This window comes from Rhipicephalus sanguineus, chromosome 1 (genome assembly GCF_013339695.2).
Source record: "Rhipicephalus sanguineus isolate Rsan-2018 chromosome 1, BIME_Rsan_1.4, whole genome shotgun sequence".
Taxonomy (NCBI): Eukaryota; Metazoa; Arthropoda; class Arachnida; order Ixodida; family Ixodidae; genus Rhipicephalus; species Rhipicephalus sanguineus.
The window spans coordinates 339,848,509-339,867,531 of NC_051176.1; the positions used below are offsets into that span (position 1 = coordinate 339,848,509).

General features: G+C 48.2%; 1 protein-coding gene across 1 annotated transcript in view; it reads left to right on the plus strand.

Annotated features, from left to right (window-relative positions):
* LOC119379616 (putative pre-mRNA-splicing factor ATP-dependent RNA helicase PRP1) overlaps positions 1-19,023 on the plus strand; it is a gene marked incomplete in the record, with an annotated part of 65,444 nt that overhangs the window by 25,751 nt on the left and 20,670 nt on the right. The window contains 3 exon segments of the mRNA XM_037648924.2: positions 10,494-10,670; positions 11,563-11,817; positions 17,972-18,230. Coding sequence (XP_037504852.1) covers positions 10,494-10,670; positions 11,563-11,817; positions 17,972-18,230 — 691 coding nt within the window.

Here is a 19,023-nt window from a genome sequence, read left to right on the forward strand (position 1 = left end):
CAAGCCAGCCAGCTGCGTGAAACAGTCAACATGGCCGCTCTCTTTTGTGGTCGCTTGGCCGGCTCGGAGCACACTTTGCGACATCATACGGGAACGGTCCCGCAGTTGCGATATAACAGTGGGGTTCCAAATACATTGGATCCTATGGGAGCTATGCCGAAACCGGCGGGAAACTATGTAACAGCCGGGAAAACGCAGCAGTGTGGAATGTAACAGTGTGGTTTTACTGTATATTTGAAAGATGGAATATTCACACACCCCTCATTTCTACATCTCCCAAACAAGCTTACCAGTATGCGCACAAAGCCACCCTGATCACGTTTTATGGCTATCACAGTGTCGCGCAGACACTCCATTTTGAAAAAGAATTCCAGTGCCTGTCCAGTCCTCTTTGCCTGCGAAGTGACGGAAAATTGCCCATGGGCAATTTTACATAGCATTGACTTTGTCGATTGGTCCTCTGCACTACGAAACAACGCCTTGGCCCTGCGGTGATGCGGTTTTGGCAACACAGTTACTGCGCTTCCTCACAGCGCCGCTAGGGTGACCCTAGCACCGCTCTGACACAAGTGACACTTGGAGGAAGCTTTGCTCGGTTGTTGGCTGCGCGCTGATGACATAACCGCTGATGTCTTGCTACGTTGCCAAAGTGGGTGTAGTCACGACAATGGGCTACGCCTGTAGTGTCGAAGGTCGACACTAGGTGACTTTAGTTATGTTCAACTGTCATCAAGAGATGGCGCCACCTCTGACATATATAAATACGACTGTCACCGGAATAAAGGGGTTCTTGTGTGGCATGGGTTGAGTGCGTTCGTTGTCCTCAGTCGCGCCGTGTTGCCGACACTACAATCTGGCGACGAGGTTTTCGATCACACCGCGATGGCTTCCGCCGCGCTTTCGCCGCCGCCCCCCTTTCTCGCCGCCCCGGGCACTCCAGCCATACCATGGACCCGCTGGATACGCCTCTTCGAGAATTTTCTTCTCGCGTCTGGAGCGGCCGACCTGCCTGCGCCCCGCCGTCGAGCCCTGCTGTTGCACTGCCTGGGCCCGGAAGGACAACGTATTTTCGATGCGCTTCCACCGACGCCCACCGCACCCCAGCTACCGACGACTGAGCCGTTGGCCGCCGCCGCTACCTCAACTGGTGAAGTCAAAGACCGTGGCGTGCCCTCCAAGCAAGAAGCAGCAGCGACGAGTCTCCCAGACGTATACGACGCGGCCCGCGAGATTCTGGAACGACATTTCGCCGGCGCGCGCAACATTCGCCTAGAACGACATCACTTCCGAGAGCGCCGTCAGCTACATGGTGAGTCCATCCCCGACTTCGCCCTCGCGCTTCGTGAACTGGCAGCCTCTTGCAATTTCGCCGAGCAAGCCAACGATAATATGTGCGATCAGTTCGTTACCGGAGTTGCATCCCCGCAGTTGCGATCACGGTTGCTCTTGGAAGGTGAGACGTTGACGTTCGACCGTGCCGTTGAAATTGCGCTACTCAGCGAGCGAGCCCAGCTGCAGTCGGAAGCTTTTTCTAATTCCGTTGAGCGCATCACATGCCAACATCCACGTCAGTATGACGCTTCCGAACAAAGCACGTGCGATAGTCGCCGGTACAGCGACAAGGCACGCCCCCTTTATCAGAGCCGCCCTAGCTTGCCGCACGCTCGTCAAACGAGCTCGCCATCTTCAGATACCAACGCTGCCGATGTTCAGTACAGCAAAAATACGCAGGCTTGTGGTAATTGCGGCACATGTCACTGTGAACCGACGGCATGCCCCGCTCGCGGTAGAACCTGCTTCGCATGCGGCCGCCGTGGCCACTTTATGCGAGTGTGTCGTAGCTCACGCAGAGCACGAGGACAACGCCCGACTCACATCCAAGAAGTAGTTCCTGAACAAGATGCATCAGATGTCATTAGCCTACTCACTGTTCACGAAGACAAGCGCAAGGGCGTCTACATTGATGCCGTAGTCACGCCAGTCGCCTCGAGCTCAGAACCGCGCGTTGCTAAGTTCTTGGTCGACACGGGATCAGCTGTGTCAATTATACGGGAACAAGAATTTCGAAACATGTTTGAAGGGGTTCAGTTGACCAGCTCTGCCCTTACATTGTTGGACTTCCAACGCCGGAAGATCCCCGTACTGGGCCAGTTTAAAGCAAGCATCTCGTTTAAAAGGGGAAACAGCCGTGATAGCCATTCATGTCACCCCCGGAGGAACTTCTCTTCTGGGTCTGGACGCGGTGCAAGCTTTAGGACTGCACATTGTGGGCGTGCAGCTACGCTGCCTGTGCACGGCTGCCGAAGCTTCAGAGACCATGAGTCAGAAAACAGCAACATCTGCGCATACGGGCGGCGCAGTTCCTGCAAGCCCGCCGAAGTTCGATATGCCACCTCTGTTATGGGCTAAGTTTTCACATTTGTTTTCACCGGGCCTTGGCCTGGCCAAAGGCGTCCAGCATCAGGTCAAAATGAAGCCGTCAGTCCCTCCAGTGGTGCAGAAGCTGAGACGCCTCCCACTTTCCCTGCGCAAGCCAGTTAGCGACCAGCTTCAGCGGCTCCTCTGATGTAATTGATGATGTAATTGAAAGGGCTAACGCCTCTGAATGGATCTCTCCTATAGTTGTCGTCCGCAAGAAAGATGACAGCATCCGCCTATGCGTTGACCTCAGAGAGCCCAACAAAGCAATTGTAGTTGATAGCTTTCCCCTGCCTCATACGGAAGAGCTGCTGCACTCTCTTAATGGTGCACGTTACTTCTCAAAGCTCGACTTGGCCTCTGCATATTACCAAGTTACCCTTCATCCGGACAGCAGAGACCTTACGGCTTTCATTACGCACGACGGCCTTTTCCGGTTTAAAAGAGTGTGCTTCGGATTGGCGTCTGCTCCAGCCGCATTTCAGCAACTCATGACTGCAATCCTGCATGGTTGCAAGGGGGTCCTCTGCTACATAGACGATATCATCATCTTCGGCAGGACAGAGCCAGAGCATGTGAGAAACCTGGAGCAAGTTCTGCTGCGCATCTCCGAAGCTGGACTCAAACTCAATGATAAGTGCATCTTTAATGCATCAGAGCTATCATTTCTTGGCCATCATGTCAGCGCAGAAGGAATAGCACCCCTTCAAGCAAAAGTTGACGCAATTGTACATGCTTCCACCCCCACAGATGTAGGCATGCTGCGTTCATTTCTTGGTCTTGTGGAGTATTATGCCAAGTTTATTCCCAACGTTGCCGAAGAGGTAGAACCTATGCGTAGGCTACTTCGCAAGGACGTTCGTTTTGAATGGGATCTTGCTGCTGAACAAAGCTTTACAAAGGTAAAGGAACTTCTTGCATCGAGAAGAGTTCTGCGAATGTTCGACCCAGCGCTCCCAGTTATTGTAGCCACAGACGCGTCTGCATATGGCCTGGGTGCAGTACTGCAACAAGTTGACGGTCCATCCATTCGAACCGTTGCATTCGCATCACGAACCTTAACAGAGACAGAACGGAAGTACTCGACAGGAGAATGCGAGGCCCTGGCCTGCCTATGGGCATGCGAGAAATGGCACATTTACCTCTGGGGACGATCATTCACTTTGGTAACAGATCACCAGGCCCTCGTATCCTTGCTGTCAACACAAAGCACAGGACAACGACCACTTCGCATTGCAAGGTGGACTGCTCGGTTGCTGCGTTACAACTTCGTTGTACAGTTCCGGCGTGGGGAACACAACAAAGTAGCAGACGCTTTGTCCCGGCTTCCTGTCCCAGGCACAGAAGACGGCCTTAAGATTGAAGAAGAAATAGTGTCCATCGTAACGTCTTCAGTCCATATCAATGATCTCCGTATTGCCACAGCCGAGGATTGCAAGCTCCAGCAGGTTGCACAATGCGTTCAGGCTACATGGCCAACCAAGAAAACATTGTCACCTGAACTAAGACCTTACTATGATGTGCGAGAGGAACTGTCAGTAGTGGACGGCCTGTTGATGCGTTCAGAACGCGTTGTAGTTCCAGCCAAGCTCACAGCTACATTTGTTCAACTAGCCCATGAATCACACCCGGGAATAGTGAAGACAAAGCAACGTCTTCGCGAAAAGTACTGGTGGCCAGGTCTGGACAAGCAGGTTGAGAGTGCTATCCACAGCTGCGCAACCTGCCAAGCTGCAGACAAGAGTGTTAAGAGCTACCCCCACTCCACTGCAGCCAGTAGCTCTTCCCGACCGGCCTTGGAGCAAGATAGCTATTGATGTTGTTGGGCCATTTGAGCGTGCATCAGCTGACTGTCGTTTTGTCATCTCTGTAGTCGATTACTTCTCAAAGTGGCCGGAAATAGCTTTCTGTCGTGAAGCCTCCTCCCGTACAGTGCTTGACTTCCTCTTGTCGATATTTGCACGGGAAGGCTATCCGGTTGAACTCGTCTCGGATCACGGACCACAGTTTACATCTCAAGAATTCGAGTCCTTTCTTCAAGACAGAGGTATCAGGCACAGCTTTTCGGCTGTATATCACCCCCAAGCCAACGGACAGGTCGAAAGGTTTAACCGTGTCCTCAAATCATACATTCAGTTGGCAATACTGGAGCAGCGCCCAATAAAAAACTGTTACAGAGTACTTGGGAATCTACAGAGCCACTCCTCACAGTACCACTGGACTCTCTCCGGCAGTGCTTCTACATAGCCGGCACATGAGGACATCCATGGACGTCATTGGCTATCCCACCGCAAACTTCTTCGCAGATCCCGCTCAGGAGATGTCCTCACTTCGGAAGAGGGTGAAAGAGCGCCAGCTTAAAAGCAAGGATTATGTTGACCGACGGAGAGCTGCCCGAGTACCCAAGTTCCAAGTTGGAAAGTACGTGAGGGTCAAGAAGCCAGTCCCTGGTCCGAAAGGCACTCCCACTTTTGGACCTCCTTTGAAAATTCTCAAGCGAATAGGACGCTGGTCCTTCTGCCTGGAAGATGGTCGCACGTGGAATGCCTCTCAATTGACTGCAGTTCCCAAGGAAGCCCTGCCGCACCATGCGCTAATATGGAATGACAAAGGACACTCCCACGACACCGTGCGAAGTCCACCGACGCCTGGCAGACCGACTCTCTCCTCTGAGCTTCACCAGCACCCTGCTCCTAATGATGATGATCGTGATGGTGATAGTGCTCCAGTGGATGGTGATGGTGATAGTGCTCCAGTGAATGGTGATGGTGATTGTGCTCCAGTTGTTGGCACCGAACCGGCTGGTGAGCCACCACCTCTTCGTAGGTCCGCAAGAAACCGAAGACAACCCACGAGATTTCAGGACTATGTATAATGTACCATGATGTGAACATTGACTCTTTTTGTAATTATTTTTGTGTAAATATGTACAGTCAACGTCTGATTTTTCGGACTCCCTAGGGACCGCGAAATCGTCCGAAAAATCGGGCAGTCCGAAAAAACGAATTCATTGCTTTTTTTATTCCGCTCAAACAGTCAAATCGCCACAGCCCCGTCCGAAATAGCTTTAATGCCTCCCAGTACACTTATCATGCATTTTGGTGCGCGCCCATGCTCTCGCAATTACATTCGGTACCTGCCGCGAACCCAGCTTAACTGCGTGCGAGCCGCCACTTGCAAATTTGCGTCTCGCGATGAGCGCCGCTGATACCAGCAAAGCACGGAATAGATTACGGCTCTTTCGCATGGAGCGTTTGGAAACGATGACGCGGAACACAAAGACTGTGGCGGAAGAGCGGACGACTCGTCCGGCTCTCCACAATGCGTGTGCGCACGTAAACAATGTGCACACGCATCGCCGAATCTCCGCCGATATGCAGCATTTGCTGCCGTGTGAAGCCGATCATTTCTAGTTGTGTGCAGCACATCGCCAACTTAGCTGATGCCGTCACTGTACTGTTGCCGTACCTTACGCACGCATTTGTCATGAAAGGGTTCGTGAAGCCGACTCCGTTCCTGACCGCACACGGGCGCGGCAATGGCGAGCTGTTTCGTTCGCGAAGGCAGCGCGTCTGTGCGGCGCACTTCGCGGTCTCGCACAAAGAGGCAGCATGAATGGCGGCGCGGCGCGTTTGGGTTCTCGCCTGCGCGCAGTACGCATGCAACTGCGCTAGGTCACATGCACTGCCGAGCAGTTAACTGAAGATGCTTATCGTAAGGGTTGTCCTGCAGCCATCATGACTCCTTACATTTCCGCCGCTTATCCATAAAGACATCGCCGTGATAGCGGCCCCTTTGAATTTCTGGTCTGCTTCACTCCATAACACTTCGGCATTGCGGCAAAGCTGACTTTCGGACTCTGTTACTATCGCAAACAGATCGACTCGCGAAAGCGCTGGTTCGAACCTACGAGATGACAGACGCGGCAGCGGTGGGGGCTTCAATTAATGTCTTTCAGACCTGCAGTATGGGCAGAAAGTCCGAAAAATCGGACGCCGAAAAGTTCCAGCGTCCGAAATTTCGGACTTTCTTATACATTGACGTCTATGGCGCTGGTGACGGTGCAGCGAAAGCGTCCGAATTTTCGAGCATGTCCGGAAAATCAGGCGTCCGAAAAATCGGCAGTTGACTGTATATATTTAGGGAGGAGTAGATGTAGTGTCGAAGGTCGACACTAGGTGACTTTAGTTATGTTCAACTGTCATCAAGAGATGGCGCCACCTCTGACATATATAAATACGACTGTCACCGGAATAAAGGGGTTCTTGTGTGGCATGGGTTGAGTGCGTTCGTTGTCCTCAGTCGCGCCGTGTTGCCGACACTACAACGCCTACCCCTCTTCGCAGCAAAGAAGGGTGGGAAAACCGAAACCAGCTAAAGCAGGTTGTTCTAGACCCTGTAACTTCCTTATTACAGTAGAATCTCGTTAATTCGGCCCCCGTTAATTTGGAAATTCGGATAATTTGTCATTCCCACACCCTCCCTTCAAATATGTTCATAGCCCTATAGCAACAAACATTCGCTAATTCGACGCAAAATTGCACGCACCCTGGTTGATTCGGACTGGAGGCAAGCCAAAGACGGCGAAACTGAAACTGTGTCTCGGAGGCCATAATATTTGTCACATTGCATTTTCTTTGCCACACATGTGCAAACTTATGGTCTCCGAGATGGGCTCCCGCAGCAACAGTGCGCTGTCGATGCCGATCGCAGAGGCCAAGGAAAACCGCATTTTTTTTTTTTTCGAAAACTTATGAAAGGGGACGCAAGGTGGCGTTTTGGAGCACGCATCATCCTGTCTTCGGTGGAGAACGGATAACAAAGAAACAAGGCCTCAGACGGATAGCGTGCGGACCTGCAGGTGTCGGTTGTGCTTTTTTCCCCCTCTTCGGTGTGTTGTGACATATCGGTGTATCGGCAGTGTCGATAACAAAGAAACAAGGCCTTCGACGATATGGTGTTCCTTGGCCTGCTTCCCTCCGAAGTGGAGCTTGCAGATTACGTTACAATAGACCTCTACTGGCCTACGTCACTCACGCCCTGTGACGTCAGGTCACGTGACCTTTCGGCGCACGTGCAACGACGGTGGTTGGCAAAACACTCCCCTGCCGGCTCAGCGTGGTACAGTGGCACGGTGTTTGGCGCACATTTTTTTTTTTTTTTTTCTTTTGAACCTTTTCCTTCACCTTTCGGTTCCAAGATTATTTGTGGTATGTGTCAAAGAACATATAAATGTGTCGTGGACTGCGTGACGAAAAATTTGCCGCGCTGTTTTAACTTGGAGAAGTGAACCCACGTGGTGGTCTGTGCGAGGAACAGCGGCATCGTCTTCGAAAATGTGCCACGTTTACTGTGGCGTGTAGTGTGCGTTGAAAGGCAGCGACAATACCGGTTCAGCTTTGTGGACGTTGAAACTGACAATATTGTGTGTGGTGTGTGAATAACGATGCATCTTGTTTGCGAAAACATTGGCGCGTGTTGTGTCTAACAGGGCCATTTGCAGTGACCGGTTGTCGACGGAACATCAGGATTGGACGTTTTATTTGACGCGATGATCTGCGAGTGCGTACATCTCAGTGTTTGTGCTGCGTGCACAAAAAAAAATAAAAATAAACGTGCATGATGTCCGGGCTGAAAGGTGAGACTATACGCATGAGCTACCAGCGTGTTTTAGCATTGCCGAACATGCATGTACGGTTTACCATGGTGAATACCCAGAACCATACGCGTATCGCCTTTTATTGGAGATGTACGTCTTAATGGAAGCAGTGGAGATTCTTGTTTGTCATATTCTAGTTAGCTTATCATTACGGCTCAATATTTATGAAGTGACATTCCGAGTTTGTGTACCAAGTCTCAAGGAGAGGAATAAGTATGGAAACACGTTGTAGGCATCAGCTACAGCGAAGTAACCGCGCAAGAGATTATTTATAATTAAATTATTGTGCTTAACATCTCAAAACTGCTCAGTGGATTATGAGGAACGCCGTAGCGGAAAACTTCGCTTTAATTTTCACGGGGATTTGTTAACCTCAACCGAATGCACGCCAGTGAGTGTTTCCTTCGTTTCTTTTTTTTTTTTTCATCTCCGATCAGAATCTTGCGCCGTGAGTGAGAATCTAATCCGTGACCTCGCGCACAGTAGCTGCCAATGCTGTACATTGTTTAAAACTGCAGCGCAGATTTCACGACGGAAATTGAGTACGTTCAAATCCATTTCGTGCTAATATTTCTCAAACACCAGTCGTCGTGAAAATGTACAACGTTCGCTTTCGAAGAGCATAAGATCTTTTATGGCTGTCATCCACGACGAGCAAATCATATGTTGACCTAGCAGAATCGTTCATTATAGGCAGTGACTATTCCTTTTAACAGCTGTGAGTTCAGAAAATTGCAATTTGCAAAAACATCTATCGAAGTAATGCAGACGCACGCAGCGCTGCTATGCAGAGATCCCGCCGGTGGAACTTTCTTGCCAACCAGCGCTTGCTCCGAAGGCAGGACTTGGGGGCCGGGACACTTCCAGTGACGTCACACTGTTCGCAAACAGGGAGAGGTCTATTGATGACGGCATTGTCGTCGCCGGTCACTTGAACGATGACAAGATCATCAGGGTTGCCCTCGGTGAGACGGATGAGGTGTCCGACAAAGACCCGTGCGATGAACTACGCCCGGTGCATCGTACCGCAAAAGAAGCCGCGGACGCTCTCATCGTTCTAGAGGAGTTTTGTTACGATGTCCCAGGCAATACTCTTGCGCTAGAGGGTTTGTCACATGCCTGCAAACTAGTCCTTGCCCCTCAGCTGTCCACAAAAAAACAAACAAGCATCACTGACTACTACTCAAAATAAAGGTATGCGATAAAGGAATTGAAAATGTGCGTTTTTGCACATTTGTGCATGAAAATGTGCATTCATTAATTCGACCTTCGGATAATTCGGACATTTTTTTTTTTCACTCCCTTGAGATCCAAATTAATGAGGTTTTACCGTACAGCAGTTATTCGCAAAATTCTGGCAGCACGTTCACATCGCACAAGTGCGCAGTTATCTCTTCATCACAAATTTTGGATCGCGGGGTTCTTTATTGACCCTCTAAGTTACTTTTAGCACTTTACACTGGTGTCATGCAGAAAAGTGTGCTAAGTTTGGAAAGGGGCTACCAGCTGTTACAGAACGCAGCACATTTTGCCCCTGAATTGCAGATGTGTGCATGCGCCGTATCATAGCAAGTACTAGTAGGACCGCTGATATCTAAAGACTTTACTGGCAGTAATTCGGAGCTGCCATTGATGGTGCTGCAGCCCTGAGAAACAATAAGTAAAAAGTTGAGTTTGCCTTTGTTGCGAGTTGTGAGCGGCCAGCAAAACAAGCATAACAGGAAGTGTTCTTGCGTGTGTTTTCGGTGGAGGCACAATGTTGCCAAATAATGGAAGGTGCTGGCATAGCGTCTGTTAAAAACGCCATTGGGGAGTGCTTACGTCATGAGTCCTTGAGAGGCGAATGGTTTAAATTGTGCTGACACTATGTGGACCACTAAAGCATGATTTTCTTTCAAACCAAGCGTTTCCTCGGCTCAAAACAAGCACTATGGGATTTTTGGAATGGTATTTCGAAAGTCCACACTGAGTTTTATTTTGCCTTTAGTGTCCCTTTAAACAGCAAGGACGTCTGAGGCCACAGTCACTCCGTTATCACATGTTTTTATGAATGCTGTTGCACCCAGTTTATCATACTCGAGAATGAAATATGGACCCATTGGTCATGCAAGTGCGTATGATTTTTGCACATATGACACACCAGCCAAAAAATTGGCAAAAATGGTGAGCCTCATACAATGAAAAATACTGTTTGTCTCTCTCAAATTCTTTGCCTCACATAATGCAAAATTAAAATACGTAGACAGTCGCAATCAAACCTAGCATTCAGGAGTATATTTTAATTGTTGATCTTTGTTGTTTTTTCAGCCTCTTGGATAATTTGTACGATTTTGTCAGTCCCTTCATGACCAAGTTAACAGAAGTGTACTGTTGTAATGTTGCTCACTGTTGACCTTCTTCATTGTCCTCTTTACAGAATTATTTCGACAATGCTCCACTGATGAGCGTTCCTGGTCGGACACATCCTGTTGAGATATTCTACACACCAGAACCTGAACGAGACTACCTTGAAGCAGCCATTAGGACGGTCATCCAGATTCATATGTGTGAAGAAATTGAAGGCGACATTCTGTTGTTTCTGACAGGTCAAGAGGTAGGCCACTGTCTGAACATTCAAGTGCATGCATTTAGCCTATTTAGTGTTGACAGGTCCTGTTCTATCCTACTTGCATTTTTTTTTTTTTGTTGTTGTCAGAACTAAGCAAGATAAAAAGAAACGGTCGCAGTTTTAACGACCATATTTTGATGCATGTACAGTTTTCCTGTGCTATCCATTGAAACTCCATCCAGATATACAGTAGAACCTTTGTGTTTTTGTGGGGGGGGGGAAGAAGCATACCATGCAGGAAAACATACAATTCGAATTCACTAAAACATTGTGCAGTTGCACTTGATAATGATATTGTAAACGTTGCCCCTGGGAAAGCATACAAAACAGGAATTATCAGCGAGGTTCTACTGTGTAACCGACATTTTTCAAAGTGTCCTACTTCTATAATGAACACTTCAGACATGGTCATGGTAAAAATGTGGATATACGAAGCGAAAAAAAAATATCCGAACAGTCCTTTTTAAAAATGAGAGAGGCATGCGTCCACTCTAGTTTAATTGCGACGAAGATATCCTAAAGGCTTTTGCTTGTGGCAGCCAAAAGTACATTGTGTGTGTCACTTCTGACTTGTGCGGCTAATTTCATGGTCAAGCCAAGCCACGCTGCATAAAACTGAACATGGCCGCTCAGCTGGCTCAGAGCACACTTCGCAACATATCGTACGTGAACGGTCCCACAGTTGCGATGTAACAGTAGGGTTCCCAGTACGCCATGCCGGGTGGGGCGGAAAACAATTTGACAGCTAAGGAAGTGCAGCGCTGAGGACTGTAACAGTGTTATGTTGTATTACGTTAGTTTCTTCAGGGCCATGCTGCGCTTCACTAAGCTCTTTGCTCTTAAATTAGATATGCATTTTTTCTGGTCATTGTTTCAGGAAATCGAAGAGGCATGTAAAAGGCTGAAGCGGGAAATTGACAACTTGGGACCAGACGTTGGGGAAATGAAGTGCATTCCGCTCTATTCATCATTGCCACCAAATCTGCAGCAGCGTATCTTTGAGCCGCCGCCACCTGCCAAGGCTAATGGGGCCATTGGCCGAAAAGTGGTTGTCTCAACAAATATTGCTGAAACATCTTTGACCATCGATGGTGTGGTCTTCGTGATTGACCCTGGTTTTGCCAAGCAAAAGGTACCTATCTGTTTATGATAGTTCTATTTGATATGTCAATTGTACTTGACTGCTTGAGCTGCACCCTAGACATTACTTACGAAAATGTTCACTCAGGATGAAAAGCTGCACGCATGGAAACTGTGCAAGAACATGTGATAAACCTATGCTTCATAGCTACTGCATTTTTGAAGTTGTGTTTTCTACTGCAGTTGAAATTCAGTTTCATAAAGTACAGTATAACCTCATTACAACGGACCTGCTTACAACAGACGTTCGGATAATACAGACCAATTTGCGGCGTTATGCCAACCTCCCTATCTGTTCTATTGATTGAGCTTCGTTTACAACGGATTCTGGTACAATGGACATTCGGATATAATTGACTAAAATGTGAGGCCAGCAAGGTGGTCAGGACCCCTTTAAAACGGGCTTTTTACCAGACATTCCAAATTCAGTAACTTCCAACTTCAAACATCGCTTGGCATACTTTCGGGACAGGAACACCGCGCTGAATATCGACGTACCGATTTAAGAACAAAGGTCGCCAATCTCCAGTCTGTCAATGATCAGTTATGCCTAGTCGCAGTGACAAAAAATCGGCGCGCAGCATGCTTGGTCTTACGTTTTGGGGCGCCGACGTGCGAAATTGCTAGCCATTGCCACCGCTGCTCTGAGCGGTCGTTGCACGGTGAGCTTGGCCGGGGGGTACGCTGCCGAAGCATAAATTGCCCATTCGCGTTCCGAGGAGCCAGCGGGCGATGCAATTCGTTGCTTGCGACGGAGCACATTGCGGCTTCTTCGCTTTTGCATGTACCCTAGCGTGATGCTTTTTGCCCGCAAAGTTCGGATTCGTCTCGTACGAGGGGTTGGCCATGAGCCCCCGTAGGCCAAGCCACAACTTAGACCAGAAATCTCGGCTGCGATGTGCGTGACTGCGGTTCCAAATGTTTCAAAGTTTGTCATGCTCGATCGCGAGTACAAAGGGTTGTCCTCGGATGGTCTTTGTCACGATATCCGAAGTGCTGGTGAACAGAACTTCTAACCGCGGGTCCGACGAGTCAACGCTATTACAGTCGGTCCGAGACGCGCGTCTGCGATGTTCGTGACGAGTGCAGCGCGATATTGTAATCTGAAGATTGAGCTTCAGCTTGAAGCTGCCAAAGAAAAGGGTAATTATATCCTAAATAATCGTCAACCTGTGAACACAGAACGCGTATCTAAGTAGCGCGATTTTCTACAGCCGTGACCTCGCGACGCACAAGCAGCAGACAGCGCTCTCCCGGAGTGAGCATCGGTCGAATGGCGAGACGAGCTGGAGTAACATGGCAGAAGCAGCCAATCGGAGGCCTCGAAACGAACGTCAAATGTTTGCTTTTTGTACGCTTGTTTCTGAATGGAGGAGCTAGCTGAAGCAGGGAATTTGAATACAAAGAAATGCTCTCTCCGGTGAGCCCAGAATGGCAGCACCCAGTTGTGCCGTTGTGGAGTTACAATTTTTTGAAAAACGCTCTTTTTTTTTCCAATTTCGGCATTAATTTTCGCCACCTTGGCAGGTGCAACAGATTTTTACAGCCCTTCTATGTAGTTTTCGGTGAAGATATTTTGGAATCAAATGAAAAAAGGGCTATAGAAACTGAAAATATGACTTTCAGAAAATCAATTTTTTTTAATTTTCCGCGGTAAGAAAGCCACGTCTCTTATTAACCCATATATGCCCAGTGTCTTACATATGGGACGCTTCTTTGATGCACTCTAACATTGCTATTTCTTTAGCTGATGAGTAGCGCCACCTACAGCACATCAAGCAGGCCCCAATGAGGCCTGCTTGATGTGCTGTTGGCGGCGCTAGTCATCAGGTAAAGAAATAGCGATGTTAGAGTGCATCAAAGAAGCGTCCTATATGTAGGACACTGGGCATATATGGGTTAAGAATAAGTCCGTTCTTTGACCGCGTTTGTGACTCGTAATTCTCTCCGGTTATAACAGACCCATTCAGCGTTTACATAAAAGTCTCTTGTAACAGTACTTCGATTTTACATACTCCCTTTACAACAGACCAAAATCCTCTTCACTATAAAGGTCTGTTGTAATGAGGTTATACTGTAATTTCAGCAAAGATTCAAAATTTGTTACCCTAAGAGCTTGTTATTGCTATAAGCTGCAAGATGTGTTCAATGCAGTTCAGTGCATCTAATATACACTATAACCTCATTATACCAAAGTCACATCTGACACGAAAATAACTTCGTTATATCCAAAAATTCGTTATAAACATGCATTCAGGACACTATCTAATGACAGAACTATTTTTTCATTTACTTCGTTATAACCGATAATTCGTTATTATCAAGGTTTGAGTGTACTGCATTTCTTGAATGGCTCTATTATGACTATTTGGAAAGGAAGAGGCGCAATCCATGTCTTGTCAGAAATGGCCACCTCATCTGTGCTTCTGGTGGAAGCAGGATGTCTGCCGATCAGGAAAACCGGAAATACTTGGGGAATTTGTACTACAATCAGTTACTATTACCGTATTTACTTGCATAATTTGCGCACTTTTTTTCGCGAATTTGGAGCTCCGAAAAGGGGGTGCGCAAATTACGCGGGTGCGCAAATTAGCACATCTGAAATAACGCACAATATATAGTCCTAACATGCGCGATGTAATACATTAAAGAAGAAAATAAATTATTGCGCAAACGAACGGTTTTTGACATAATTAGCACGTACTTTAACCAGCCAGATTCGGTCATGCACGGTCTAGTCAGAATCACTGGTTGAGAAGTCAGACTGAGAATCATCGCCGCGGCCGCTGTTACCGCTTTTCCAAAGCGCGTCGTCCTTGGTTCCGTCGAGTGCGTTGAGGCGTCTTCTTGAAGCTCTTCGCGACAATGCTGGGAGTGACGAGGTGCCACGGCACGGCGATACCGGTGGGCCTAAGCTCTCGCACATATTTGAAAAGGTATTTTTCAACGGCAGGAAACTTTCCATGCTTCGGTCCTCGGAACGGTCTCCTTCCCGGTCTTGTATTAAAAAGCGAACTCTTCTGCGGCACGGTTCCCGTTTCCTTAGCTTGATTTTTGCCGAATAGTTATTGTAGCCCAGCGCAAGAGAACAGTGAAAACGTAACTGGCTGATCGCGAAACCTAAACTGCCTAAACTTCCAAAATCAACGAAGGCAGCGTCGCAGCGCGGACGCAGAGGAGGAGGGTCAGCGCGGGAAAATGTTGGCGCGACTGGCCCTCGCACGCCTCCGATGCAGAAAGTAGTCCGTGCCGTGTCGCGTGCATGCATTCTCACGGCGGGAGAACGCTCGAATAGTTCCGACAACCGGTGAACAGGCTTAGGTGTTCGGGTACGGTTGGTACGGTCTCGGTGGTTTCCGGAGAATAGAACGAAGTAATCGGAAGAAGGGACTTCGCACTCGCAGCCTGTCTTGTGTATGACTGCGCTCGCCTGCTCGGTGAGGGCCGCGGGGCGCGGCCGCGCGGCCGTCCAAAGTTTCCCAGTGCGCGCGCGCCGGCGAGCTGGCTCGAGCGGGGCGGGGAGCGCAAAATATGCGAGTAAATATTTTTTTTTAGCAAAGCTGGCTAATATTAGGGGTGCGCAAATTATGCGAGGGCGCAAATTATGCGGGTAAATACGGTAGCTGTAATATTATTGGAAGGGAACGGAAGTCGCGTTAGATTGCCAGAAAAGACTCAATTTTCTGGCTGGTACGAAGCACCACCACCGGCCTCCTGCACTTTGCTGTCATAGACCATAAAAGTAGAGTGGCTAGAAGCATTGCAATGCTTTAAATTAGAGCTGTGCGAATAGCAAAATTTTGGGTGCGAACCGAATCGAATAATTTCGAATAATTTTCGAATATTTCTCAAACATTTTTCGAATAATTCGAAGTGAAATTACAGAAAAAGTTGCAGAGAATCCCTAAGTATGTTCTTGTGAGATAGCAACATGAAAGTGTTTCTTTTCGCTAGGTTGATGAAGCGCTGGTGGGGTCATATTTCATAGTTGTCTTTCTTATCAAGAATGAGGCAATGTAGAGGCCGAATTGTATTTATGTACATGATTTGGTGCAACCAAAGTGTTGCCGACAACACTTTACACGTGATAGGCAGAGATGCCATTTCCTCAGCCTCTCCTTCTCTTTCAACTTCTGTGGAAGGCCAACTGATGTGGCAGACAAGGGTGTGCTCCCTTCAAATCCGGAGTTCCAAATCTGCCTCGTAGACGTCGATATATGAGAACATCTGAAATTTTGGATGCTAAAAAGCTTCGGCGTCCGATTTTTCAGACTTCCTGCCCAAATGTCAGGTCCAAAACAGTATTAATTGAGCCCCCAACTCTGCAACTCTGCCACATCTTTCATCTCCATATTGGAACCAGCGTTTTCTTGAGTTAATACATTTGCTACCGTAGCGGAGCTTGAAAGGCAGCTTTGCCGTAATACGGGGGTGTGATGAGGTGAAGCATATTGAAAATCTAGGGACCACTTCCAAACGGACGTTGACTGTCTCTTGGCTAAGTTCAACCGTAACGGGCTTTGAAAGGCAGCTTTGCCGCAATACGGGGTTGTGAGGAGGTGAAGCATATTGAAAATTTAGGGACCACTTCCAATCGGACGTTGACTGTCTCTTGCCTAAGTTCGACCGTAACGGAGCTTGAAAGGCAGCTTTGCCGCAATACGGGGGTGTGATGAGGTGAAGCATATTGAAAATCTAGGGACCACTTCCAACCGGATTTTGTCTCTTCGCTAAGTTCGACAGTAACGGAGCTTGAAAGGCGGCTTTGCCGCAAGACGAGAGTGTTATGAGGTGAAGCATATTGAAAATCTGAAGGGGTCACTTTCAACCGGACGCTGACTGCATTTGTCTTTGGGAAATTCGAATAGTTCGAATAGTAAAATTTCAGTGCGAATCGAATCGAATAGCAAACACTATTCGAAAAATATTCGAAATTTCGAATATTCGCACACCCCTACTTTTAAAATCTTAAATTTTGAAGTGTGTCCAAAGCGGGTGCTTCCTGTTACCCACCACTGATGACGCCATGCAATGAAGAGAACGTGCTTTGTATGGCTCCTTGCAAGCGCTTCGACAGCTGCCACTCCCCTTGTTTATTTGTTTCCCAGGCTAAACAGCTCCAACGAGGCAACAGAAAACTTTGAGGGCTAGACTAGTTGAGACGCTTCCACTTTCCTGTCCCCAGGAAACTCTTCCTGCGCAACGTCTTCATGGAAGTGTCCATTTCTACTTAGTCCACATGCACGTGGCGCTGGCGGCACAGCAGGGGGGCAATATGATCGCTTCACGATCTGCCAATGCTGGTGGCGGTACAAAGTAACAAATTGTGTCCGGTTTTTTGTGATACCTTCTGAACCAACTAAGTTTCAATCATTGCATTGGTGCCGCAGGCAAGCTTTGTTTGATGTGCTTAATATGACAGCATTCAAGTACACCTTTGTCCAGGACAAAGTGAATCCAAAACGTTGCGAGTTTGCAGCCTGTGTTAGGCCTGTTGAAAGTTGAGCGAATGCAGTGCACTGTGCGCTATGCAGAAAGCAGTTTTTGCTCAGCAACTTGGGAAGAACGGTGACATGTGACGCTGAAAAGAAGCACCAGATTGCTGCGGCCGGAGCCGGGACACCCTCTATATCACTTTTGACACCTCTAGCAAGCGAATCGCTGACCTTTGTTGTGACAGACGCTGTGCCATTGGCCTTGGGTTCTGTGCAGCCTTCATCTGCTTCTGCCAGAGCTGCTGACATCAGTACAAGCATGCCCCAAAGTATATTTTTGGCGTGATACCAAGGTCATCAATGCTGAAGTGACTTGTCTGAATGCTGTAATGACACACAAATCTTTCTGTGCTGCCATGGCATTGGTTTTCTATTGCAAGAAGTAAAACCTCCAGCCTTACTTCTTGCAATAGAAAAATGCTTGTACGTTTCTATCAATGCTTCCTTCACCTTTCAGGCAAAACAGCAACATTTTCTTGTTGCTTGATAATAGTTTTTTTTTTTTTAAAGAATATATGTATGTGGTTTTACTGTGTTCCCTTCTGCTGGTACCATTGAGCCACACAATTTTGTCGGTGTGCTACTAATTAGGGCAAATGTCAACTTACCTTGTAGAGGAATGCCTTAGTGAACTTGCATAATGTTTTTCAGGTGTACAATCCTCGCATCCGTGTTGAGTCTCTCTTGGTATCACCCATCAGCAAGGCCAGCTCTCAGCAACGAGCAGGCCGGGCCGGCCGTACAAGGCCAGGCAAATGCTTTAGACTTTACACAGAAAAGGCATACAAGACAGAGATGCAGGACCAAACGTATCCTGAGATTCTTCGGTCAAACCTTGGTTCAGTTGTTCTCCAACTGAAGAAGTTGGGCATTGATGACTTGGTGCACTTCGATTTCATGGATCCTCCAGGTAGTGTACCTTTGTGGTGCTTCTGACGTGATGTTGATTTTTGTACCAATTTCATCAAAGAGGTTCATGGGGCTAAACCTGGTATTTCGTGCTGCATATCGGCACAGTTTGAGTGTATACAGTCGAGCCCGACTATATCGAACCCGTTTATATCAAATTATCCCGTATATCGAACAATTTCTAAACACGGTAAATTTACATTGAGATATATAGCAAAAGTTACTGTTACATCGAATGAAAATAGCAACGACAAACGATATATCAAACTCCATGTGCCTAAAAGTGCCCCAGCAAGTTGGCTTTCCTCGCGGGGGGGGGGAAAACTGCCAGCGCCACCCTAGAAAAAGTGGGTTTAGACCCGGCTGTGCACGGCCGAACACCCCCCTGCAAAAAATGATCCTGGCATGCTCGCAGCGCTTATAGCCAATCAGAGGCCGTCGCGCTTTCTCCGAGGCGCGGAGGCGGTACAAGTGAGTGCCATTTTTTCTTTCTTTATGCTTGCATGCCTGCTGCTGCCTCTTTTCCACGAGTTCAGCGTGGTCCGTGCTGGTGGTGTTGCCTGTTGGCGCTCTGTGAACTTTCTTGGCGCGCTGTCGTCATGGCTTGTGCAAAGAGGCAGAATTTGCCGTTCGCCACGAAACTCGAAATCACAAATCGGGTCGAGCGCGGGGAGAGAAGTCCAGCGTCACCACCGCATACGGATCGACATTCGACGAGTTCGGCAGTGCGGACGATGATGTCGCCCCATCATGGGCCAGCTACAAGATGAGGAATACGTTGCAGACGTCGTGCC